The 27,622-nt window shown below is 44.1% G+C and overlaps 1 protein-coding gene across 3 annotated transcripts in view; it reads left to right on the top strand.

Moving 5' to 3' along the window:
• The window catches only part of LOC138663001 (oocyte zinc finger protein XlCOF8.4-like), a 39,905-nt gene extending 12,546 nt beyond the window's left edge, over window positions 1–27,359 (top strand). Inside the window, exons 3-9 of one of the 3 annotated variants that reach the window (XM_069749040.1) lie at window positions 3,359–3,645; window positions 5,123–5,272; window positions 5,402–5,581; window positions 5,664–5,787; window positions 5,871–5,968; window positions 6,167–6,257; window positions 26,504–27,359. In XM_069749040.1, the coding sequence (XP_069605141.1) occupies window positions 5,195–5,272; window positions 5,402–5,581; window positions 5,664–5,787; window positions 5,871–5,968; window positions 6,167–6,257; window positions 26,504–27,276 (1,344 nt within the window). In that variant the 5' untranslated portion in view covers window positions 3,359–3,645; window positions 5,123–5,194 and the 3' untranslated portion in view covers window positions 27,277–27,359. Of the gene's footprint in view, window positions 1–3,358; window positions 3,646–5,122; window positions 5,273–5,401; window positions 5,582–5,663; window positions 5,788–5,870; window positions 5,969–6,166; window positions 6,258–26,503 lie in introns of those variants that run through there. The other 2 variants (XM_069749043.1, XM_069749041.1) reach the window with 2 other exon arrangements.
• Window positions 27,360–27,622: the final 263 nt, after the last annotated feature.

Here is a 27,622-nt window from a genome sequence, read left to right as displayed (position 1 = left end):
CAGCTCCGGTGACGGTGAGAAGGAAGCAGAGTCAGGGCAGGCTGTATGTTTTCCTGAAGAGATGGGTTTTCAGGTTGTGTCTGAAGGATCCAAATGTGGTAAATGGTCGAAGTGAAGAAGATATTCTACCCTGTCACTCACAGTCAACCTGCTATGAGCACAGGGCACTCCAGCGGATCTAATACGCTTCTGAGCACATCCTGGAGGACACAAAGCGACCCTCACATATGACATCGGTCACTGCCTCACACATTTTAAAATTATAAAATGTGTCTTCTGCTTTTTCCATGTTTTTTTCTTTTTACAAGACTTGTTGGAGCCAATTTTCTTTAGAAACATTTCAATATTTGTTTTTTTTCTGGTGTTTTTCTTGTAATATCGGAAAGCCTAAGGCCAGAAATAAACCCCATAAATCACTGTACATGGAGACTTTGGGATCAGATCATTTCTGTCCACGTTGATTGTGGAAACAAAAAATCTTTTCTAAAAGCCTCAAACTTCTGTGTGAATAGGAGCTGAGATCTAACTTGATAGAAGATTACAGTGCGGGGAAGACGGGAAACCTTCATATAGAGGCCGGTGGTGATGGAGTCAGTGACCGACTCTGGCCAAATCTGTTTCTAGAGCCGTAGTAGAAGATGAAGATGTCGTCCTCATCATGAAGTACCGTATATACTCGAGTATAAGCTGCCCCGAGTATAAGCTGATCCCCCCTAATTTTGCCACAAAAAACTGGGAAAACTTAATGACTCGAGTATAAGCCTAGGGTGGAAAATGCAGCAGCTACCGGTAAATGTCAAAAGTAATAATAGATACCAATAAAAGTAAAATTAATTGAGACATCAAAAGGTTAAGTCTTTTTGAATATCCATATTGAATCAGGAGCCCCATATAATGCTCCATAAAGTTTGATGGGCCCCATTAGATGCTCCATATTAAAATATGCCCCATATAATGCTGCATAAAGGGTAATAAGGGCCTCATAAGATGCTCCATAGAGATATTTGCCCCATATAGTGCAGCACAAGCGTTATCGCCCCATAAGATGCTCCATACAGTCACTTGCCCCATATAGTGCTGAACAAGTATGGCCCCATAAGATGCTCTGCACAGTCACTTGCCCCTTATAATGCTGCACAAGTATGGCCCCCTAAGATGCTCCGCACAGCCACTTGCCCCATTTGCTTTTGCTGCCATAAAAAAAAATCACTCACCTCTCCGTCGCTCAGGACCCCAGCACTTTTACCTGCTCCTCGTGCGGCTCCATCTTCGGCACTGACGTTCAGCAGAGGGCGCGCACTGACTACGTCACCACGCCCTCTAACCTGAGCGTCACTTCTGAAGACAGAGCGACACCCGGACCGAGGAGCAGGTGACTATCGCGCAGCGCGGTGCTCCCCCTCCCCGTATACTTACCTGGACCTGGCGCTGCGTCCCTGCTTCTTCCCCGGCACTGCTTCTTCTTCCTGTATTGAGCGGGCAGCGTCACCGCTCATATACAGTAATGAATATGCGGCTCCACCTCTATGGGAGGTGGAGCCACATATTCATTTCTGTAATGAGGGGTGCCATGTGACCGCTCAGTACAGGAAGAAGCTGCAGCGCTGGAAGAAGCAGGGACATATACACCTATAAGCAAAAACGGAGCAAGATGTCCCACAACTAACAAATATAAAATGAACAAATTTTATTGACACAATGACATACAAAAAATATATTAATATGTACAACAACAGTAGAAAATGAGGATAAGGTGTCTGACACAAGGACAAACACACCAAAAAATGCGCACAAACTACACATACAGGGCGCAGCAATGGACATAGCATGGGACGAGAGTATGCCCCGTAACAATATGTAATAAGGTGCAACACATAGTATACGCATAGAGTCCAGTAGTGACACAACAGACCAGGGAATACACAATAAATCCGTTAACCCTTAATAGGGGTAAACCCTGCCTTCATGAACACTCCACCCATATTGCAACCAGCCCAAAAGTGCTGCACCATGAGGATACATCCCTACCCCAGCCTGCTGCTTACCCATGTGCGAAAATTCCGGTGTGTACCGTCCCACGAAAAACCCCGACGCGCGTTTCGCGTACTAACTGCTTCTTCGGGGGGCTGTGTGGCTTCTAACAGAACGCCCGGTTTTTATCACTCCATTGCAGCTGGAGGTAATGAGGCGCAGGCGCGCTACAGCGCACGTAAGTGGATCCACCGGCCGGCAACACGCCAACTTCCGGCCTTCCCAGCAACGCCCAGAGAGAGGGAAATCCCCCGTGACGTCACTGATCTGGGCGTTGCTGTTAGGGAAGCCTTACGGAGGCGCGGCACGGCCCGGGATCCACAGCGCATGCGCGACACCACAGCGGCCATTTTAGTAAGGGGAAGAAATCCCGGCAATGCACTAAACAGGTAATCAGCATAGTGACGGGTAACACCAGGCTCCCACCCAACTAATACATCCTGGAAAGCCTGTACACAGGTCCGGGATGATAAAATGACCTGGCTCCCATTAATCACAATGTCCACTCAAACGTCCATGTTCGGATACTGCGGAAGTGTGCCATAGCCGCAGGTCCGAGATGATAGAATAGCACGACTCCCATTGCTCAAAGATTCATTCAAGCGTCCATATTCAGATGCTGTAGGGGTGTGCCATATCAATAACAGGATGCCATATGATTTCCGCAAACGTTCTCCAAAGGTAACCCAGCTGCAGATTGTTTTTTCCTCCACCTATATACGTGATTATTCTTGTAATCGAGCACATCTCTTTGATATTTTTTGGTCTTTACTGCCACAATATCCTTCTCCCATCTCTGGAAGTCGCCCTCTAATTCATCATTTAATTTTTTCTCGGCAGTTGCTGAAAGGGTACCACGTAATGATTCCTGTAAAGAGCCGATTTCCTCCTCAATCTCTTGTAGAGAGGTGGTGTTAGATCTCACCAGTAATTCCATATAGCCCTTAGAGCAACCAGAGGACAGCTCTTCCCATTCCTTCTTCAGGGATTCATCCTCCATTGTAAATGAGGGGAACACCTGTATCCTTAATCCCCTGGGAATTAACCCCTTGGCTATATACCGTTCTAAAAAGGCCCTGTTCCACCATAGACGTAGGTGCACGCGGGTAGTAGAGGTGGTGATCTCAAACGGATCCTGGCACAAATGGAGTGCCGATGGATCATTTCATTGGGTACTATGGTCCCCAATGGCCTGAATGAGCAGGTCTCTTTTGTTCCCTTTCTGTAGGCACTTTGCATTAGTGTTGGAGCCGCGTTCTCCTTCTCTCATTTTTATTGTTCTGTGTTTTTAATTCTTGTTCTGTTCTTTTTCTTTTTTCTTTTTTAGATTGTTTGTTTATTTCATATTTACTTTTAGTGATTGGTGATTAGACCTATTGGGTCTGGAACAGACAGCCTTGCAGCTGGGTTACCTTTGGAGAACGTTTGCGGAAATCATATGGCATCCTGTTATTGATATGGCACACCCCTACAGCATCTGAATATGGACGCTTGAATGAATCTTTGAGCAATGGGAGTCCTGCTATTCTATCATCTCGGACCTGCGGCTATGGCACACTTCCGCAGTATCCGAACATGGACGTTTGAGTGGACATTGTGATTAATGGGAGCCAGGTAATTTTATCATCCCGGACCTGTGTACAGGCTTTCCAGGATGTATTAGTTGGGTGGGACTCTGGTGTTACCTGTCACTATGCTGATTACCTGTTTAGTGCATTGCCGGGATTTCTTCCCCTTACTAAAATGGCCGCTGCGGTGTCGCGCATGCGCTGTGGATCCCGGGCCGTGCCGCGCCTCCGTAAGGCTTCCCTAACAGCAACGCCCAGATCAGTGACGTCACGGGGGATTTCCCTCTCTCTGGGCGTTGCTGGGAAGGCCGGAAGTTGGCGTGTTGCCGGCCGGTGGACCCACTTACGTGCGCTGTAGCGCGCCTGCGCCTCATTACCTCCAGCTGCAATGGAGTGATAAAAACCGGGCGCTCTGTTAGAAGCCACACAGCCCCCCGAAGAAGCAGTTAGTACGCGAAACGCGCGTCGGGGTTTTTCGTGGGACGGTACACACCGGAATTTTCGCACATGGGTAAGCAGCAGGCTGGGGTAGGGATGTATCCTCATGGTGCAGCACTTTTGGGCTGGTTGCAATATGGGTGGAGTGTTCATGAAGGCAGGGTTTACCCCTATTAAGGGTTAACGGATTTATTGTGTATTCCCTGGTCTGTTGTGTCACTACTGAACTCTATGCGTATACTATGTGTTGCACCTTATTACATATTGTTACGGGGCATACTCTCGTCCCATGCTATGTCCATTGCTGCGCCCTGTATGTGTAGTTTGTGCGCATTTTTTGGTGTGTTTGTCCTTGTCAGACACCTTATCCTCATTTTCTACTGTTGTTGTACATATTAATATATTTTTTGTATGTCATTGTGTCAATAAAATTTGTTCATTTTATATTTGTTAGTTGTGGGACATCTTGCTCCGTTTTTGCTTATAGGTGTATATTATAGGGGAGTTTTGTCCCTGTCCCCTTGTTGGAGTGCAATGGGCACATCCTATAGAAGGGTTTTTTCTACTAGGTATGATATCCTTGAGTTCGGTTCTTGTTGCATAAAAGAAGCAGGGACATACAGGGACCGTGCCAGGAGTAGGTGAGTATAATTACACAGCCCCCGCTCCCCCTCCCCTGCCGACCCCCGATATGACTCGAGTATAAGCCGAGAGGGGGACTTTCAGCCCAAAAAAATGGGCTGAAAATCTCGGCTTATAATCGAGTATATACGGTAGTTATTTCTCATGTCGCGTGTAATGAATATCTCCTGCAGTATTGCTAATGCCGATTCCAGGGTCGGTAAATGAGACGAGAATTAGCGTTATGGAAGATGAGTCTATGAAGAACGTATTCAGCTGCCGACTCCGAGGAGGAAACTGCTTGTTGTCTGTGGCCTAAATATATAGGATTTATTAGTAGATGTAAAGAAGGAAACTAAATACTGTAAAATAATAAATCTCCTCATATGTTTCCCTTATTATCTCCAGTAATTGTATTATTACAGGATTCTTATGATGTTACATCGGCTCATCTTCTCATTCAGGTCTCTACAATATCGGATCCTCTCAGTGAAGATCTTCTACAAAAGAACATTGTCCTGATTTACCCATTAAAGATGGATATGGACAGAGACAAGATGGCGGAGAGGATATTACACCTCACCCTAGAGATCCTCTTCTGGCTTACTGGAGAGGTGAGAGATTCTGATGACGTCACATTACATCATTCTTATCTATGGGAATAACAGATGGACAGAACTGGAGAGGTGAGGACTCTGGAAATGTCTGTAGTGAGATTTATTAATGTGTCTCTCCATTACCAGGATTACACAGTGGTGAAGAAGACCTCTAGTGATCGCTGTCAGTACCCTGTGTCTGAGGGATGGGGAAGACCCCTGAGCCCAATCACGGGGCCTCCACCTCACCCCCTGATCCATGAGGACATCAATGACCAGAAGATCCTAGAACTCATCTACAAGATGATTGAGCTGCTGACTGGAGAGGTGACACTGCTGGGAATGCTGGGACATTATACAGTAACACTATGAAGGGATCGGGGGATGACGATATCATTGTATGTGTCAGGTTCCTATAAGGTGTCAGGATGTCGCTGTCTATTTCTCCATGGAGGAGTGGGAGTATTTAGAAGGACACAGAGATCTGTACAAGAACGTTATAATGGAGGTTCCCCAGCCCCTCACATCTCCAGGTAATAGACAGGACTAAATACACACGGCCTATAATTATCTGTATGTAAAGAATGAATTCACTCCCTGTATGTGTTTCCTCCAGATCTATCTAGTAAGAGGACAACACCAGAGAGATGTCCCCGTCCTCTTCTTCCACAGGACTGTAACCAAGAAGATCCCAATGCTCCTCAGGACCATCAGGTAGATGGAGAGAAGGTGTCAGGAGATCTCCCCTATGATGTGTAGACGCTGGTGAAGGTCTTGTGCTCAGTCTTGTTTTATCCACCAGTATTATATGTTTTATACTTGTGTAATGAGAGCGGTGGAGATGGCAGGATTAGAGCTGATCATAGATGTGACTTCTCCATCTGTCGGTGACTTTTACAATATTTGTTTCAGGGTGAAGATCTGACCCATATTAATACTACAGAGACATATGTGAGGGGGGATGAGCGGTGTAAAGAGGAGATTCCCACATATGACTACCCAGGTGAGTAGTGGCCACTAAATACAGAGAAGTCACAGATTCTTCTCAGTCACCGGCTGTGGCTGCTTTATTGGTGGTGTAGTCCGGCTGTATTACCATGATCACCATTTTACCTCTAGACCACAACATTCTCCTCCACCCAAAACTGTTCTAATGACTTTGGGCATTGAAAGCCCTTTTCTATAGAACTTACAACCTGGAAGATCCACCTACCCCTGGTATTAGTGTGAGGGTGATCCCTTAAAGCGAGATCTATATGATTCTGTGTACCTGACCCAATATAGGCCGAGTGCACACTTATAGAGTCACAGTGATCACAGAGTTAGATGTATACTCTTTTCTCAGAAAAGGCTTGCACACAACTGAAGTTTATTCTGAAGACAAAGAGACAGGAAATGGGTGTCACACAATCTCCTGAGTTAGCCAGTGTCAGTCTATGATAGGTCCATTTCAACTTCACTCCCATATATGGTATCCAGTATCTTAGCTTCTGCATTCCAAGGATTCCTTCCAGGGTGTTGTCTGAAGACACAGACGCCATCTTGGTACACCATATCTGAACTGACTTATATGCGGTTTAATAATTGATTTCATTAGCCTTTCTGTCCTTCACATTAGAAGATGCTGACCGTTACCTGCCCAGATCTTTAAACTATAAAGCCAAATGACAGCGTACGTAGAATGTGCTGACAAGATAGAAAATCACTTGAAGAAAAATATTATGATGGGCCTGTAAGAGAAAGCGGAGGGTAATGATGCTGTTGGCTTCCTAGGACCCTGAGATCTTATCGGATGAATCTCCCTTCTCTCCCTTCTGTGCTGCTGAATGTGATCATATGGTCCCTACAAGACCAGGTCCCGTCTTTCTGGCCAAACTTCACTTTTATGAGCGAGAACATTAAATGTGCAGTGAGGCCAAGTGTGAATTTCTGGACAATAACAGAGTTTCCCTTTATCCTGACTTTTCAATTTGTATTAAAACCGACTAACTTCCAGGAGGATTGTGATAATCTACATAAACACATCACAACGGTGCCATGATATATCTCTGAGCTTTGCGTGGCTGATGGCTGTAATATACATTTATTCCCGCCTGCAGGAGATGTGTGTTGGCTCCAGCCCTGGTTTCATGGATTCACTCCACCTCAAAAATTACATTGTTTTTGATCCTAAGAAATTCAGATTACTGCACAATCTCTCCTGAAATGGGGAGCAATATTATTTCTTCTAATCTTCTGGTCAGGATTCATAGTAGCTCCAATGGTCCACCTTAAATGAATGCAACTCTGGTTTACTGTTGTTTCATCTTTGTAGTTTTCAGTTAATGAGGGTCTTGTGCTCTGGGGCGGGGCTGTGGGTGGAGTTTTATGTGGTGCTCTGGGGTGGGGCTGTGGGCGGGGCTTTGTTGCTCTGGGGCGGGCTGTGGGCGGGGCTTTATGTGGTGTGCTGATTACATGTTCATCTGTATTGGCCTATGACAGGTCGCTGATCCCTCACTGTCCTGCCCCCCATTTTTACATAATTCATATAATAGTGTTGATATTATTGTTGATAATGCCTATAATATTGTTGCTATTGGGAGGCTTAGAAACACAGGTATTACATACCTGGTAATGTGTTTTTTCATGAGACATGACGGCACCAGGAGAGAGGGGATCCGCCCATCAAGGACAGGAAACCTTCAAGATAAAAGGGGCGGCTCGTCTCTCCACATCAGTTGTTTTACAGAGTACGAGAGGAACTCCGCCGGTTAGTGTACACATAAATAATACATACTATAAGGTTCTATTCACCGATACCCCAGGGAGTGTATAATACAAAAAATGCTAATAATGCACCCAACTAATGGCGTGATAAACAGGGTGGGAATATAAGGGTGCCGTCATGTCTCATGAAAAAACACATTACCAGGTATGTAATACCTGTGTTTTTCCATCATACATGACGGCACCACGAGTTACAGAGATTTGTATTCTCTTTTAGGGAGGGATCACTGCTTGTAACACTCTTCTCCCAAATGTGAGATCAGAGGTAGCAGATAGGTCTAGCCTATAATGTTTAAAAAATGTAGACGGAGAGGACCAAGTGGCCGCCTTACAGATTTAGTTGATTTGTAGCATCTGCTCTCTCCGCCCACGACGTCGCCATGGCCCTCGTGGAGTGGGCTTTCAGACCCTGTGGAACAACCCTGCCTGCACTACTATACGCTAGAATAATAGCCTCTCTCACCCATCTAGCGATAGTTTGTTTTGAGGAATGAAACAAATAAAGCCTGCTGTTTCCTCCAGGATTTTGTCATCTCTAAATACTGTAGGATACATCTCCTGACATCTAGGCAATGGAGCCTCTCCTCTTTCTTGTTACTAGGATTGGGACAGAAAGAGGGTAGGGTTATATCCTGAGCCCTATGGAATCTCGATACCACTTTGGGGATCTAATTTTAATACAACCCTATCATCCATAATTTCTGTGTAGGGAGGATCTGCCGATAACGCGTGTAAAACCCCAACCCTACGGGCCGATGTAAGTGCCACTAACAAAGCTGTCTTTAATGTCAGTACTTTATCTGATGTTGTATTTAACGGCTCAAAGGGGCTTTCTGTCAAAGCTGTCAACACTAAATTTAGATCCCATGGTGGAGGAGTAGGGGATGGAACAGAGTCAGATCTACTACAGGCTCGGATGAACCTCACCACCCACCTATTGCTTGCCAGGTCACAGTTGAATAAGGCTGCTATGGCTGAAATGTGTACTTTGAGGGTACTAACAGCTAATCCCAGATCTAAGCCCTTTTGCAGGAACTCCAGTATTGCCACTATCGGGACCTCCTCTTCCCGTATTGGCCCTGAGCTGGACACAAATTTCTTCCATATTCTCCCATAGATCTTGGTCATTACTGGTTTTCTGCTACTAAGTAAGTTGGATTGCACTGTCAGGTGGCAGAGGATTTCATACTCGCTTCTCTTAGGGCTCCTAAGATAAAGAATCTGTATCCAGGACTCTTACAGGACTCTTACAGTTGAGAACCCATAGTCCCACTGCCTTACAATAGATAATGTCCCTCTGTGATGGGAAGAAACCCACATTTCTCTAGCCATAGAGTATGGTTACTCCCTCCATGGCTGTCTGGGTGTATAAATATCACTGAGAAGATTTTAGGATATGTATATGTGTCTAACACCAGTAAGATAGGAGTGATGATCCACGTTTCCCTATCAGCGCTTCTAATAAGAAGCCCGACGGTGGTAATGGCAGGAGATGTCCTGAAGGGTGGCATATTATTATTATTATTATTATACATTTATATAGCACAATTTATTCAATGGCGCTTTACATGTGAATAGGGGGCAAATATAGACAAGTACATTAAAAATGAGCAAAAAACAAGGCACACAGATACATAAGGAGGGAGGAGGACCCTGCCCGCTAGGGCTCACAGTCTGCAGGGGGCATATTCCTTAGTTTCTATAATATCCAACCCTTACTTGGGGTTTAGACATCTAAGGATTCGGAATAGACGTGATCTCCTGGATGAGTAATGTGCGTACATCCCAATGCTCTGCCATTATCCATGTACTGTTATTGGTTTGATCTTCCCGCAGTCCAGGGTCTCTGTCCTGCAGGTTCCTTGTAGTATGGTAAGCTGGTCTGTAACCAGGGTTTAACCTGAGCCCAGAAGGACCAATGAAGGAACAGTCCTGTGTTATTAGCACATTCAGCTGAGTATTGGTCGGTACAGTCCTCATTGTGTGGTGGCTGTACCTATCACCATACGTTTCCTGGGCAATAAGTTTTTTTCTAAACCTATTTTGGGGCTGCGGTGTTTATAAGTATCTATCACAATAACTGTAATTCATTGCAGTTCATTATTGGTATTTGGGCTCAGTGTGTGTTTCACCCTCTGTTTCTGCTCCATACCTTGTTTACCAAATTCATACTGAAATTATTATTATTATTTATTATAGCGCCATTTATTCCATCGCGCTTTACATGTGAGGAGGGGTATACTGTTTTGAATTCCGCTCTTGGGCTCCCTCCGGTGGTTGTAAGTGGCACTTTTGTGAGTTCTGCTCTTGGGCTCCCTCTTGTGGTTTCAAGTGGTATGGCTGCTCCTTGGATTTAGCTGTCGGCAGCTGCTTCTACTGATTGTCTTTTCTCTCGGCTATTTATGTCTGGATCTGTCCTTCAGCCAGTGCCACTTGTAAATGGTTTCTGGTTGTATTCACATCTCTTTGGATTTCCCTGTTATCCTGACCAGTTCAGCAAAGCTAAGTTCTTGCTTGCACTTTTCTGTCCACAGATTGTGGACTTATCCGTTCTGTGCTTTCTATGTTTGTCCAGCTTATCAGTATGAATTAATTCTGTCTTGCTGGAAGCTCTGGGAAGCAGATTTACCCTCCACACCTTTAGTCAGGTGTGGAGATTTTTGTAAACGCTGCGTGGATTTTTGTAGCGTTTTATACTGACCGCACAGTATTCCATCCTGTCCTATCTATCTAGCTAGACTGGCCTCCTGTGCTCATCCTGGTTTCATTCTGTGTATGTCTTTTCCCTCTCCACTCACAGTCATTATTTGTGGGGGGCTAATCTATCCTTTGGGGATTTTCTCTGAGGCAAGATAGTTTTCCTGCTTCTATCTTTAGGGGTAGTTAGCTCTTAGGCTGTGACGAGGTGCCTAGGGAGAGTTAGGAGCATCCCACGGCTACATCTAGTGTTGTGTTGAACTTAGGGACTGCGGTCAGTACAGATACCACTTCCTTCAGAGCTCGTTCCATGTTGCTCCTAGACCACCGCATCATAACAGTACAAGTGGCCCAAAATGAATTAAACGCATCTCAAAAGAAGGAAAAGAAAGTTCTGAACCATTTTTTTTTCTGTGCTCTAGTTTGTCTCTTTTTTCCTCTTGATATCTGGGTGATTCAGGATATATGCTCTGGCACGGATGTTCAGGGTTTGTTTTCTCATGTGGATCAACTTGCTGCAAGAGTACAGAGTATCCAAGACTATGTTGTCCAGACTCCGGCTTTAGAGCCTAGAATTCCTACTCCTGATTTGTTTTTTGGGGACAGATCCAAGTTTTTGAACTTTAAAAATAACTGCAAATTGTTTTTTGCTTTGAAACCCCGTTCTTCTGGTGATCCCATTCAGCAAGTAAAAATCATCATATCCTTGCTGCGTGGTGACCCTCAAGACTGGGCTTTTTCTCTTGAAATAGGGGATCCGGCATTATTGAATGTAGACGCATTTTTTCAAGCGCTAAGATTATTGTATGACGAACCTAATTCTGCGGATCATGCCGAAAAAACCCTGTTGGCCTTGTGTCAAGGACAGGAAGTGGCAAAATTATACTGCCAGAAATTTAGAAAATGGTCCGTGCTCACTAAATGGAATGAGGAGGCTCTGGCTGCAATTTTCAGAAAAAGTCTTTCTGAAGCCCTTAAAGATGTTATGGTGGGCTTTCCTACGCCTGCCGGTTTGAGCGAATCTATGTCTCTAGCCATTCAGATTGATCGGCGTCTGCGCGAGCGCAAAGCTGTGCACCATATGGCAGTGTCCTCTGAGCAGAGTCCTGAACCTATGCAATGTGATAGGATTTTGACTAGAACAGAACGGCAGGAATTCAGACGTCAGAATAGGCTGTGTTTTTACTGTGGTGATTCTGCTCATGTAATCTCTGATTGCCCTAAGCATACTAAGAGAGTCGCTAGGTCTGTTACCATTAGTACTATACAGCCTAAATTTCTCTTATCTGTGACCCTGATTTGCTCATTGTCGTCCTTTTCTGTCATGGCATTTGTGGATTCAGGCGCTGCCCTGAACTTAATGGACTTAGAATTCGCCAGGCGCTGTGGTTTTTCCTTGCAGCCTTTGCAGAGCCCTATTCCTTTGAGGGGTATTGATGCTATACCCTTGGCCAAGGATAAACCTCAGTACTGGACGCAGATGACTATGTACATGGCTCCTGCACATCAGGAAGATTGCCGTTTTCTGGTGTTGCATAACCTGCATGATGTTGTTGTACTGGGTTTTCCATGGTTACAGGAACATAATCCGGTGCTGGATTGGAAAACTATGTCAGGGGTACATAGTGACGTTCCTTTGATGTCAATTTCCTTTTCCCCCTCTTCTGAGGTCCCTGAGTTTTTGTCGGATTTCCAGGATGTATTTGATGAGCCCAAGTCCAGTTCCCTTCCACCGCACAGGGACTGTGATTGTCCTATTAACTTGATTCCTGGTTGCAAGTTCCCTAAGGGCCGACTTTTCAATCTGTCTGTGCCAGAGCATGCCGCCATGTGGAGTTATGCTAAGGAGTCTTTGGAGAAGGGGCATATTCGGCCGTCTTCGTCACCATTGGGAGCGGGTTTCTTTTTTGTTGCTAAGAAGGATGGCTCCTTGAGACCCTGTATAGATTATCGTCTTCTTATTAAGATCACGGTCAAATTCCAATACCCCTTGCCTTTGCTTACTGATTTATTTGCCCAGATTAAGGGGGCTAGTTGGTTTACTAAGATTGACCCCCTAGGGGCACATAATCTTGTTCGTATTAAACAGGGTGACGAATGGAAAACTGCATTTAATACGCCCGAAGGCCATTTTGAATACCTTGTACTGCCATTTGGGCTCTCTAATGCTCCATCTGTGTTCCAGTCCTTCATGCATGATATTTTCCGCAATTATCTTGATAAAATCATGTTCGTATATTTGGATGATATTTTGATTTTTTTCCGAGGATTGGGAGTCTCATGTGAAGCAGGTCAGGATGGTGTTCCAGATCCTTCGTGATAATGCTTTGTTTGTGAAGGGGTCTAAGTGCCTATTCGGAGTTCAGAAGGTCTCTTTTTTGGGTTTTATTTTTTCTCCTTCGTCTATAGAAATGGATCCTGTTAAGGTCCAAGCTATTCATGACTGGATTCAACCCACATTTGTGAAGGGCATTCAAAAATTTTTGGGCTTTGCTAATTTCTATCGCCGTTTCATTGCCAACTTTTCCAGTGTGGTTAAGCCCCTTACTGATTTGACGAAGAAAGGCGCTGATGTGACGAATTGGTCCTCTGCGGCTGTTGAGGCCTTTCGTGAGCTTAAACGCCGATTTACTTCTGCCCCTGTGTTGCGTCAGCCGAATGTTTCTCTTCCTTTTCAGGTTGAGGTCGACGCTTCTGAGATTCGGGCAGGGGCCGTTTTGTCTCAGAGGGAGTCTGATGGTTCTTTGATGAAACCGTGTGCTTTTTTTCCATTTAGTTTTCGCCTGCGGAACGCAATTATGATGTCGGCAATCGGGAGTTGTTGGCTTTGAAGTGGGCGTTTGAGGAGTGGCGACATTGGCTTGAGGGAGCTAGGCACCGCGTTGTGGTCCTGACCGATCATAAGAATCTGATTTACCTCGAGTCGGCCAAGCGGCTGAATCCTAGACAGGCTCGATGGTCCCTGTTTTTCTCCCGTTTTGATTTTGTGGTCTCGTATCTTCCGGGATCTAAGAATGTTAAGGCTGATGCCCTCTCTAGGAGTTTTTTGCCTGATTCTCCTGGAGTCCTTGAGCCGGTTGGCATCCTTAAGGAAGGGGTGATTCTTTCTGCCATCTTCCCTGATTTGCGGCGGGTGCTTCAGGAATTTCAGGCAGATAGGCCTGACCGCTGTCCTGTGGGGAAGCTGTTTGTTCCTGATGGATGGACAAGTAGAGTGATTTCTGAGGTTCATTGTTCAGTGTTGGCTGGTCATCATGGGATTTTTGGTACCAGAGATTTGGTTGCTAGGTCCTTTTGGTGGCCTTCTTTGTCACGGGATGTGCGTGCTTTTGTGCAGTCCTGTGGGACTTGCGCCCGAGCCAAGCCTTGCTGTTCCCGCGCTAGTGGGTTGCTTTTGCCTTTGCCCGTCCCTGAGAGGCCCTGGACGCATATTTCCATGGATTTTATTTTGGATCTTCCGGTTTCCCAGAAGATGTCTGTTATCTGGGTTGTTTGTGACCGGTTCTCTAAAATGGTCCATCTGGTACCTTTGCCTAAGTTGCCTTCCTCCTCAGATCTGGTTCCATTGTTTTTTCAGCATGTGGTTCGTTTGCATGGCATTCCGGAGAATATTGTGTCTGACAGAGGTTCTCAGTTTGTCTCTAGGTTTTACATAGTAACATAGTAACATAGTTAGTAAGGCCGAAAAAAGACATTTGTCCATCCAGTTCAGCCTATATTCCATCATAATAAATTCCCAGATCTACGTCCTTCTACAGAACCTAATTGTATGATACAATATGGTTCTGCTCCAGGAAGACATCCAGGCCTCTCTTGAACCCCTCGACTGAGTTCGCCATCACCACCTCCTCAGGCAAGCAATTCCAGATTCTCACTGCCCTAACAGTAAAGAATCCTCTTCTATGTTGGTGGAAAAACCTTCTCTCCTCCAGACGCAAAGAATGCCCCCTTGTGCCCGTCACCTTCCTTGGTATAAACAGATCCTCAGCGAGATATTTGTATTGTCCCCTTATATACTTATACATGGTTATTAGATCGCCCCTCAGTCGTCTTTTTTCTAGACTAAATAATCCTAATTTCGCTAATCTATCTGGGTATTGTAGTTCTCCCATCCCCTTTATTAATTTTGTTGCCCTCCTTTGTACTCTCTCTAGTTCCATTATATCCTTCCTGAGCACCGGTGCCCAAAACTGGACACAGTACTCCATGTGCGGTCTAACTAGGGATTTGTACAGAGGCAGTATAATGCTCTCATCATGTGTATCCAGACCTCTTTTAATGCACCCCATGATCCTGTTTGCCTTGGCAGCTGCTGCCTGGCACTGGCTGCTCCAGGTAAGTTTATCATTAACTAGGATCCCCAAGTCCTTCTCCCTGTCAGATTTACCCAGTGGTTTCCCATTCAGTGTGTAATGGTGACATTGATTCCTTCTTCCCATGTGTATAACCTTACATTTATCATTGTTAAACCTCATCTGCCACCTTTCAGCCCAAGTTTCCAACTTATCCAGATCCATCTGTAGCAGAATACTATCTTCTCTTGTATTAACTGCTTTACATAGTTTTGTATCATCTGCAAATATCGATATTTTACTGTGTAAACCTTCTACCAGATCATTAATGAATATGTTGAAGAGAACAGGTCCCAATACTGACCCCTGCGGTACCCCACTGGTCACAGCGACCCAGTTAGAGATTATACCATTTATAACCACCCTCTGCTTTCTATCACTAAGCCAGTTACTAACCCATTTACACACATTTTCCCCCAGACCAAGCATTCTCATTTTGTGTACCAACCTCTTGTGCGGCACGGTATCAAACGCTTTGGAAAAATCGAGATATACCACGTCCAATGACTCACCGTGGTCCAGCCTATAGCTTACCTCTTCATAAAAACTGATTAGATTGGTTTGACAGGAGCGATTTCTCATAAACCCATGCTGATATGGAGTTAAACAGTTATTCTCATTGAGATAATCCAGAATAACATCCCTCAGAAACCCTTCAAATATTTTACCAACAATAGAGGTTAGACTTACTGGCCTATAATTTCCAGGTTCACTTTTAGAGCCCTTTTTGAATATTGGCACCACATTTGCTATGCGCCAATCCTGCGGAACAGACCCTGTCGCTATAGAGTCCCTAAAAATAAGAAATAATGGTTTATCTATTACATTACTTAGTTCTCTTAGTACTCGTGGGTGTATGCCATCCGGACCCGGAGATTTATCTATTTTAATCTTATTTAGCCGGTTTCGCACCTCTTCTTGGGTTAGATTGGTGACCCTTAATATAGGGTTTTCATTGTTTCTTGGGATTTCACCTAGCATTTCATTTTCCACCGTGAATACCGTGGAGAAGAAGGTGTCTAATATGTTAGCTTTTTCCTCGTCATCTACAACCATTCTTTCCTCACTATTTTTTAAGGGGCCTACATTTTCAGTTTTTATTCTTTTACTATTGATATAGTTGAAGAACAGTTTGGGATTAGTTTTACTCTCCTTAGCAATGTGCTTCTCTGTTTCCTTTTTGGCAGCTTTAATTAGTTTTTTAGATAAAGTATTTTTCTCCCTATAGTTTTTTAGAGCTTCAATGGTGCCATCCTGCTTTAGTAGTGCAAATGCTTTCTTTTTACTGTTAATTGCCTGTCATACTTCTTTGTTTAGCCACATTGGGTTTTTCCTATTTCTAGTCCTTTTATTCCCACAAGGTATAAACCGCTTACACTGCCTATTTAGGATGTTCTTAAACATTTCCCATTTATTATCTGTATTCTTATTTCTGAGGATATTGTCCCAGTCTACCAGATTAAGGGCATCTCTAAGCTGGTCAAACTTTGCCTTCCTAAAGTTCAGTGTTTTTGTGACTCCCTGACAAGTCCCCCTAGTGAAAGACAGGTGAAACTGTACAATATTGTGGTCGCTATTTCCTAGATGCCCGACCACCTGCAGATTTGTTATTCTGTCAGGTCTATTAGATAGTATTAGGTCTAAAAGTGCTGCTCCTCTGGTTGGATTCTGCACCAATTGTGAAAGATAATTTTTCTTGGTTATTAGCAGAAACCTGTTGCCTTTATGGGTTTCACAGGTTTCTGTTTCCCAGTTAATATCTGGGTAGTTAAAGTCCCCCATAACCAGGACCTCATTATGGGTTGCAGCTTCATCTATCTGCTTTAGAAGTAGACTTTCCATGGTTTCTGTTATATTTGGGGGTTTGTAACAGACCCCAATGAGAATTTTGTTACCATTTTTCCCTCCATGAATTTCGACCCATATGGACTCGACATCCTCATTTCCTTCGCTAATATCCTCCCTTAAAGTGGACTTTAGACAAGACTTTACATAGAGACAAACCCCTCCTCCTCTCCGATTTTTACGATCCTTTCTAAACAGACTGTAACCCTGTAAGTTAACTGCCCAGTCATAGCTTTCATCTAACCATGTCTCGGTTATTCCCACTATGTCAAAGTTACCTGTAGATATTTCTGCTTCTAGTTCTTCCATCTTGTTTGTCAGGCTTCTGGCGTTTGCAAGCATGCAGTTTAGAGGATTTTGTTTTGTTCCAATCTCCTCGCTGTGGATTATTTTAGAAATGTTCTTACCGCCCTTCTGAGTATGTTTTCCTGGATCTTCTTTGTTCGAGTCTAATGTTTTTCTTCCCGTCCCCTCTTCTTCTAGTTTAACGCCCTCCTGATGAGTGTAGCGAGTCTTCTGGCGAATGTGTGTTTCCCAGGTTTGTTGAGGTGTAGTCCGTCTCTGGCGAGGAGTCCATCGTACAAGTAATTCACACCGTGGTCCAGGAATCCGAATCCTTGTTGTCTGCACCATCGTCTTAGCCAGTTGTTTGCATCAAGGATCCTGTTCCATCTCCTGGTGCCATGCCCGTCTACTGGAAGGATAGAAGAAAAAACTACCTGTGCATCCAGTTCCTTTACTTTCTTCCCCAACTCTTCAAAGTCTTTGCAGATTGTCGGTAGGTCCTTCCTTGCCGTGTCATTGGTGCCAACATGTATCAGAAGAAATGGGTGGACGTCCTTGGAGTTGAAGAGCTTTGGTATCCTATCGGTCACATCCTTGATCATCGCACCTGGAAGGCAGCATACTTCTCTTGCAGTTATGTCCGGTCTGCAGATGGCTGCTTCTGTGCCTCTCAGTAGTGAGTCTCCCACCACCACCACTCTTCGTTGCTTCTTGGCTGTACTTTTTGCTGTCACTTGTTGCTGTGTGCCCTTTTCTTTTTTGCTTGCTGGTATTGCTTCATCCTTAGGTGTGCCATCTTCATCCTCTACAAAGATTTGATATCGGTTCTTCAGTTGTGTGGTTGGTGATTTCTCCATGGTCTTCTTGCTTCTTTTGGTCACATGCTTCCACTCATCTGCTTTTGGAGGTTCTCTGACGCTTTTTTCACCTTCTGTGACCAGTAGAGATGCTTCTGTTCTGTCTAGAAAGTCTTCATTCTCTTTGATGAGTTTCAAAGTTGCTATTCTTTCTTCCAGACCCCGCACCTTTTCTTCTAAAAGGGCCACTAGTCTACACTTCTGACAGGTGAAATTTAATTCTTCTTCTGGTCGATCTGTGAACATGTAGCACATGCTGCAGCTCACCATGTAGGTTGTCACATCTGCCATGTTGCTCCTAGATCCTGCTGACTTGCTGTGTGTTTTCCTTCTTGTGTAATCTACTCAGCCAAGCTCTCTTGCAATAATGGCAGGCCTTTTGTGCTAGGATGGGCATTGATTTGTCTTTTTCTTCGGCGTTTCATCCTCAGACTAATGGCCAAACTGAGCGAACTAATCAGACCTTGGAGACCTATTTGAGATGCTTTGTGTCTGCTGATCAGGATAATTGGGTGTCTTTCTTGCCGTTGGCCGAGTTTGCCTTTAATAATTGGGCTAGTTCGGCTACTTTGGTTTCACCTTTCTTTTGTAATTTTGGTTTTCATCCTCGTTTTTCTTCTGGGCAGGTTGAGCCTTCTGATTGTCCTGGTGTTGATTCTGTGGTGGACAGGCTGCAGCAGATTTGGACTCATGTGGCGGATAATTTGACGTTGTCTCAGGAAAGGGCTCAACGTTTTGCTAACCGCCATCGGTGTGTTGGTCCCCGGCTTTGTGTGGGGGATTTGGTTTCATTGTCTTCTCGTCATGTTCCTATGAAGGTTTCTTCCCCTAAGTTTAAGCCTCGGTTTATTGGTCCTTATAAAATTTCTGAAATTATTAATCCGGTGTCTTTTCGTTTGGCTCTTCCAGCCTCTTTTGCCATTCATAATGTTTTCCATAGATCTTTGTTGCGGAGATATGTTCCCTCAGTTGACCCTCCTGCCCCGGTGTTGGTTGAGGGAGAGTTGGAATATGAGGTTGAGAAGATTTTGGGTTCTCGTTTTTCGAGGCGGAGGCTTCAGTATCTTGTCAAGTGGAAGGGTTATGGCCAGGAAGATAATTCTTGGGTTGTTGCCTCCGATGTCCATGCCACCGATTTGGTTCGTGCTTTTCACTTGGCTCGTCCTGATCGGCCTGGGGGCTCTGGTGAGGGTTCGGTGACCCCTCCTCAAGGGGGGGTACTGTTGTGAATTCCGCTCTTGGGCTCCCTCCGGTGGTTGTAAGTGGCACTTTTGTGAGTTCTGCTCTTGGGCTCCCTCTCGTGGTTTCAAGTGGTATGGCTGCTCCTTGGATTTAGCTGTCGGCAGCTATTGATTGTCTTTTCTCTTGGCTATTTATGTCTGGCTCTGTCCTTCAGCCAGTGCCACTTGTAAATGGTTTCTGGTTGGATTCACATCTCTTTGGATTTCCCTGTTATCCTGACCAGTTCAGCAAAGCTAAGTTCTTGCTTGCTCTTTTCTGTCCACAGATTGTGGACTTATCCGTTCTGTGCTTTCTATGTTTGTCCAGCTTATCAGTATGAATTAATTCTGTCTTGCTGGAAGCTCTGGGAAGCAGATTTACCCTCCACACCTTTAGTCAGGTGTGGAGATTTTTGTAAACTCTGCGTGGATTTTTGTAGCGTTTTATACTGACCGCACAGTATTCCATCCTGTCCTATCTATCTAGCTAGACTGGCCTCCTGTGCTCATCCTGGTTTCATTCTGTGTATGCATTTTCCCTCTCCACTCACAGTCATTATTTGTGGGGGGCTAATCTATCCTTTGGGGATTTTCTCTGAGGCAAGATAGTTTTCCTGCTTCTATCTTTAGGGGTAGTTAGCTCTTAGGCTGTGACGAGGTGCCTAGGGAGAGTTAGGAGCATCCCACGGCTACATCTAGTGTTGTGTTGAGCTTAGGGACTGCGGTCAGTACAGATACCACTTCCTTCAGAGCTCGTTCCATGTTGCTCCTAGACCACCGCATCATAACAGTATACATAATAAAAGCAAGTACAATAATCTTAAACAATACAAGTCATAACTGGTACAGGAGGAGTGAGGACCCTGCCCGCGAAGGCTCACAATGTACAAGGGATGGGTGAGGATACAGTAGGTGAGGATAGAAATGGTCGTGCAGTGGTTTGGTCGATCGGTGGTTACTGCAGGTTGTAGGCTTGTCGGAAGAGGTAGGTCTTCAGCTTCTTTTTGAAGGTTTCAATGGTAGGCAAGAGTCTGATGTGTTGTGGTAGAGAGTTCCAGAGTAGGGGTGATGCGCAAGAGAAATCATGTATGCGATTGTGGGAAGAGGAGATAAGAGGGGAGTAGAGAAGGAGATCTTTTGAGGATCGAAGGTTTCGTGCAGGTAAGTACCGGGAGACGAGGTCGCAGATGTATGGAGGAGACAGGTTGTGGATGGCTTTGTATGTCATGGTTAGGCTTTTGTACTGTAGTCTCTGGGTAATGGGGAGCCAGTGAAGGGATTGACAGAGGGGAGAGGCAGGGGAATAGCGGGGAAACAGGTGGATTAGTCGGGCAGCTGAGTTTAGAATAGATTGGAGAAGTGCGAGAGTGTTCGAGGGGAGGCCACAGAGCAGGAGGTTACAGTAGTCGAGGCGGGAGATGATGAGGCGCATGGACTAGGATTTTTGCAGATTCTTGGTTTAGGAATGTACGGATCCGTGAAATATTTTTGAGTTGAAGGCGGCAGGAAGTGGAAAGGGCTTGGATATGCGGTTTGAAGGAGAGATCAGTGTCAAGGATTACACCGAGATAGCGAGCTTGTGGGACTGGGGAGAGAGGGAGCCATTTATTGTAATGGATAGGTTTGTTGGGGGGGTCGCGTGAGATGAGGGAAAGACAATGAATTCTGTTTTGTCCATGTTAAGTTTTAGATTTAAGTTTTAGGAATCTAGTGGAGAAGAAGGATGAAATAGCGGATAGACATTCAGGGATTCTGGTTAGTAGGGAGGTGATATCTGGTCCAGAGATGTAGATCTGTGTGTCATCAGCATAGAGATGATACTAAAAACCGTGAGATTCTATGAGCTGTCCCAGGCCAAAAGTGAAAATGGAGAAGAGCAGGGGCCCTAGAACTGAACCTTGCGGGACTCCGACAGATAGGGGGCGAGGTGAGGAGGTGGTGTGTGAATGGGAGACGCTGAATGTTCGGTCAGTTAGGTATGACGAGATCCAGGATAGGGCCAAGTCTGTGATGCCAAGGGATGAGAGAGTCTGTAATAATAGGGAATGGCCCACTGTGTCAAAGGCAGAGGACAGGTCCAGGAGGAGGAGGATAGAGTAGTGTCACTTGCTCTTGGCGGTTAATAAGTCATTAGTGACCTTAGCTAGGGCAGTGGAGTGGTGTGACCGGAAGCCTGATTGTAAGCGGTCGAAAAGGGAGCAGGAAGATAGATGGGAGGACAGTTCAAATTGACGTGTTGTTCCAGTAGTTTTGAGGCATAGGGAAGAAGTGATATAGGGCGATAGCTAGATACAGAGGATGGGTCAAGAGAGGGCTTTTTGAGGATAGGTGTGATTTAGCCATTATAAATTGGCCATTATAGACATATATCAGACACTCACTATGATGATTATCTTTGCGGATTTCTTTAGATAGCTATATTTCTTCTGATCATTCTGATTATTTCAATATTTAGCCTGTTTTTTGCCTGGGACTTTGGTCCTTGGGCTTCTTTACCTACCCTGGGACATTTACTTTGGTATTCTCCATGGTGCTGTCCGGAGGTACGTAATGGAAAAAGGGAATTAGACCTACAGGTAATTCTGATTTTAGGTAGTCCCTCAGGACAGCACCCTTATTTTCCTCCCTAATGTTTGTCTTTAGGCTTGCACAGGATCAATCTAAAGGCAGATCGTTCATCCGTTTGGTCGCCATGGCTCGAGATTAAGATGAAGTCGTTAAATGGTTTATTATATACGCGTTTGTAAGGCCGCGTTTAGACCATTTCCTTCCATTCTTCTGTGGTACTTTTAAAAAACACTGGAGGGTGGAGGTAGAGAGGGCTTTTTAACCTCTCTGTGATCCTGTACTGCTATAGCTCAAGGAAGGACTACCTCCATGGTGCTGTCCTGAGGGACTACCTGGAAACAGAATTACTGGTAGGTTTATTTCCCTTTTTATGAGGCAGATCGCCCGGGAAAGTTCGTTGCTACAACAAACTTTCCTAGTGATTTGTCTCATTGGCTGGTGTAATGCTGACGTCATCAGGATCTGAATCAATCAGGTCTCCCTGAAGTCGAGGGTCACAGGATGCATTGAGCGCTGGAATCCCCTCGTTATAAGGTACGTGGGGGTCCCGATGAACACAAAACCACCGTCCGTAGACCTGCTAGCGCCGACGTTTATCTACCGTTGGCAGTCACAAAGCGCTTAAATTAAGGAAACCTGTGAAACCCATGAAGGCAACAGGTTTCTGCTAATAACCAAGAAAAATTATCTTTCACAATTGGTGCAGAATCCAACCAGAGGAGCAGCACTTTTAGACCTAATACTATCTAATAGACCTGACAGAATAACAAATCTGCAGGTGGTTGGGCATTTAGGAAATAGCGACCACAATATTGTGCAGTTTCACCTGTCTTTCACTAGGGGGACTTGTCAGGGAGTCACAAAAACATTGAACTTTAGGAAGGCAAAGTTTGAACAGCTTAGAGATGCCCTTAATCTGGTAGACTGGGACAATATCCTCAGAAATGAGAATACAGATAATAAATGGGAAATGTTTAAGAACATCCTAAATAGGCAGTGTAAGCGGTTTATACCTTGTGGGAATAAAAGGACTAGAAATAGGAAAAACCCAATGTGGCTAAACAAAGAAGTAAGACAGGCAATTAACAGTAAAAAGAAAGCATTTGCACTACTAAAGCAGGATGGCACCATTGAAGCTCTAAAAAACTATAGGGAGAAAAATACTTTATCTAAAAAACTAATTAAAGCTGCCAAAAAGGAAACAGAGAAGCACATTGCTATGGAGAGTAAAACTAATCCCAAACTGTTCTTCAACTATATCAATAGTAAAAGAATAAAAACTGAAAATGTAGGCCCCTTAAAAAATAGTGAGGAAAGAATGGTTGTAGATGACGAGGAAAAAGCTAACATATTAAACACCTTCTTCTCCACGGTATTCACGGTGGAAAATGAAATGCTAGGTGAAATCCCAAGAAACAATGAAAACCCTATATTAAGGGTCACCAATCTAACCCAAGAAGAGGTGCGAAACCGGCTAAATAAGATTAAAATAGATAAATCTCCGGGTCCGGATGGCATACACCCACGAGTACTAAGAGAACTAAGTAATGTAATAGATAAACCATTATTTCTTATTTTTAGTGACTCTATAGCGACAGGGTCTGTTCCGCAGGACTGGCGCATAGCAAATGTGGTGCCAATATTCAAAAAGGGCTCTAAAAGTGAACCTGGAAATTATAGGCCAGTAAGTCTAACCTCTATTGTTGGTAAAATATTTGAAGGGTTTCTGAGGGATGTTATTCTGGATTATCTCAATGAGAATAACTGTTTAACTCCATATCAGCATGGGTTTATGAGAAATCGCTCCTGTCAAACCAATCTAATCAGTTTTTATGAAGAGGTAAGCTATAGACTGGACCACGGTGAGTCATTGGACGTGGTATATCTCGATTTTTCCAAAGCGTTTGATACCGTGCCGCACAAGAGGTTGGTACACAAAATGAGAATGCTTGGTCTGGGGGAAAATGTGTGTAAATGGGTTAGTAACTGGCTTAGTGATAGAAAGCAGAGGGTGGTTATAAATGGTATAGTCTCTAACTGGGTCGCTGTGACCAGTGGGGTACCGCAGGGGTCAGTATTGGGACCTGTTCTCTTCAACATATTCATTAATGATCTGGTAGAAGGTTTACACAGTAAAATATCGATATTTGCAGATGATACAAAACTATGTAAAGCAGTTAATACAAGAGAAGATAGTATTCTGCTACAGATGGATCTGGATAAGTTGGAAACTTGGGCTGAAAGGTGGCAGATGAGGTTTAACAATGATAAATGTAAGGTTATACACATGGGAAGAGGGAATCAATATCACCATTACACACTGAACGGGAAACCACTGGGTAAATCTGACAGGGAGAAGGACTTGGGGATCCTAGTTAATGATAAACTTACCTGGAGCAGCCAGTGCCAGGCAGCAGCTGCCAAGGCAAACAGGATCATGGGGTGCATTAAAAGAGGTCTGGATACACATGATGAGAGCATTATACTGCCTCTGTACAAATCCCTAGTTAGACCGCACATGGAGTACTGTGTCCAGTTTTGGGCACCGGTGCTCAGGAAGGATATAATGGAACTAGAGAGAGTACAAAGGAGGGCAACAAAATTAATAAAGGGGATGGGAGAACTACAATACCCAGATAGATTAGCGAAATTAGGATTATTTAGTCTAGAAAAAAGACGACTGAGGGGCGATCTAATAACCATGTATAAGTATATAAGGGGACAATACAAATATCTCGCTGAGGATCTGTTTATACCAAGGAAGGTGACGGGCACAAGGGGGCATTCTTTGCGTCTGGAGGAGAGAAGGTTTTTCCACCAACATAGAAGAGGATTCTTTACTGTTAGGGCAGTGAGAATCTGGAATTGCTTGCCTGAGGAGGTGGTGATGGCGAACTCAGTCGAGGGGTTCAAGAGAGGCCTGGATGTCTTCCTGGAGCAGAACAATATTGTATCATACAATTATTAGGTTCTGTAGAAGGACGTAGATCTGGGAATTTATTATGATGGAATATAGGCTGAACTGGATGGACAAATGTCTTTTTTCGGCCTTACTAACTATGTTACTATGTTACTATCATTTCTGTCCAGGCCTATTTCATGAGTTTCATTTTTTTAAATTCTGTGGAAGCATGGTTGAAATGCAATGTCTGACTTTCATTTGTTCATTTTCATAGATGTTTGATTTATTTTTACTTTTGTCAGATTCAAGTTATTTCTGTGATCATTGTGGGTTTTTCTGTCATTAAACGAGGGGTACCAACAATTTAAACCACGTGTGTAGGAGGAAAGAATATTTAGACTCCACAGCCACTTTCTGGAAATTAACACGCAGTGGATGATGGAGAGTGAAAATTACACATTTGCCATTTTATTACCCAGCACATAGTGCCCAGATTGTGCTCCAGGAAACACACATCGCAAATTAGCTGGATTCTTCTCACTATAATATTGGTAAATACAGGGATCCTAAATATTGTTTGAGCACACTGCAAGACTCAGAAATGAGAGCGGATTTTGCTAGATTGGGTTCTAGAAACTCTGTTTCTTTTCAACAGCCTTTGAGCCACTAATAGTGTGGGAACCTCTGTTTTTCCATTGACAGATGATGGACCTGAGTGGGGACTTGTTTTTTTGTGAGATGAGAATTAGTATTATTTTCACCTACATAACATTGATTGGTTTCTTTTTATTTGATATTTGGGAGACAGAATGAACAAACAGTTGAACACCACACACTACTGGTTCATCCAACAAGGTTTTCTATTAAGGTACCTTCACACTCAGCGACGCTGCAGCGATACCGACAACTATGACGATCGCTGCAGCGTCGCTGTTTGATCGCTGGAGAGCTGTCACACAGACAGCTCTCCAGCGACCAACGATCCCGAAGTCCCCGGGTAACCAGGGTACACATCGGGTTACTAAGCGCAGGGCTGCGCTTAGTAACCCGATGTTTACCCTGGTTACCAGCGTAAAAGTAAAAAAAACAAACACTACATACTTACCTACCGCTGTCTGTCCCCGGCGCTGTGCTTCTCTGCACTCCTCCTGTACTAGCTGTGAGCACAGCGGCCGGAAAGCAGAGCGGTGACGTCACCGCTCTGCTTTCCGGCTGACCGACGCTCACAGCCAGTACAGGAGGAGTGCAGAGAAGCACAGCGCCGGGGACAGACAGCGGTAGGTAAGTATGTAGTGTTTGTTTTTTTTACTTTTACGCTAGTAACCAGGGTAAACATCGGGTTACTAAGCGCGGCCCTGCGCTTAGTAACCCGATGTTTACCCTGGTTACCAGTGAAGACATCGCTGGATCGGTGTCACACACGCCGATCCAGCGATGTCTGCAGGGAGTCCAGCGATGAAATAAAGTTCTGGACTTTCCTCAGCGACCAACGATCTCCCAACAGGGGCCTGATCGTTGGTCGCTGTCACACATAACGATTTCCTTAACGATATCGTTGCTACGTCACAAAAAGCAACGATATCGTTAACGATATCGTTATGTGTGAAGGTACCTTTAGACTGTGAACTGTCATTGTCTTGGTAAATAATTAAAGTTTTTTTTACATAGCTTGCCATTTTTATGGACAGTTTAAGTAGAAATGTTGAAAAATATAAAACTCAAGAATATTTTATTTTAAAAAATTGTTTTTATCTTAGCAGATGACTGTACCAGGAGATTAGAGGGACAGCTGACATCTTCAATTTTTAAATCTGATGATCTTGAGATCCCACAAGATACAACTAAAGTGATTGCTGTTACTCCAGATACACCATCATACATTCACAGCAAAGATTTATCATCTGATCCTATGAAACAGGTCTCATCTTCTGATTCATTACTGACTACTAAGGAAAATCAAAGTCACAAAAGAGGCATTCAAAAACAAACTGCTCCTAAAGTAAAGAACTCATTTTCATGTTCAGAATGTGGGAAATGTTTTAACCAGAAATCAGATTTGGTTACACACCAAAGAACTCACACAGGAGTGAAACCTTTTTCCTGTTCAGAATGTGGAAAATGTTTTAGCCAGAAATGGTATCTTGTTAGTCACCAAATAACTCACGCAGGAGAGAAGCCTTTTTCATGTTCAGAATGTGGGAAATGCTTTAGTCAGAAATGGTATCTTGTTAGTCACCATAGAACTCACACAGGGGAGAAGCCTTTTTCCTGTTCAGAATGTGGGAAATGTTTTATCCAAAAATCAGATTTGGTTAGGCACTATAGAACTCACACAGGAGAGAAGCCTTTTTCCTGTTCAGAATGTGGGAAATGTTTTAACCAGAAATCATATTTGGTTGGTCACCAGAGAACTCACACAGGGGAAAAACCTTTTTCCTGTTCCGAATGTGGGAAATGTTTTAAATGGAAACCGCTTCTTGTTAGACATCAGAGCAGTCACACAGAGGAGAAGCCTTTTTCATTTTCTTAATGTGGGAGATATTTTACTTGGAAATCAACTGTTAATAAACATCAGAGACGTCACATGGGGGAGAAGCCTTTTTATGTTCATAATGTTGGAATAGTTTTAACCAAAATTGAATTTTCTTAAATGGGTTGTCTCTTGTCATTTCTCATGTTGTTGACAAAAGGATAAAACTAAACTTTATTAATTCCAAATGTAAAACTATACCCACAATTCACTCTCTGAAGGTTGGTCAGTAGGTGATTAATAAAAAAAAATCATGTACCCCACATTTCAGTATATAGGGTGAGGTGACGTATACACACTTACTCTCCAAGCCTCTCATGTCTACGGGTTTCATCGTCTTTACTAA

Source organism: Ranitomeya imitator, chromosome 2 (genome assembly GCF_032444005.1).
Source record: "Ranitomeya imitator isolate aRanImi1 chromosome 2, aRanImi1.pri, whole genome shotgun sequence".
NCBI lineage: Eukaryota > Metazoa > Chordata > Amphibia > Anura > Dendrobatidae > Ranitomeya > Ranitomeya imitator.
The sequence above is the reverse complement of the archived record's forward strand: the minus strand, read 5'-3'. Positions and strand labels throughout refer to the sequence as shown.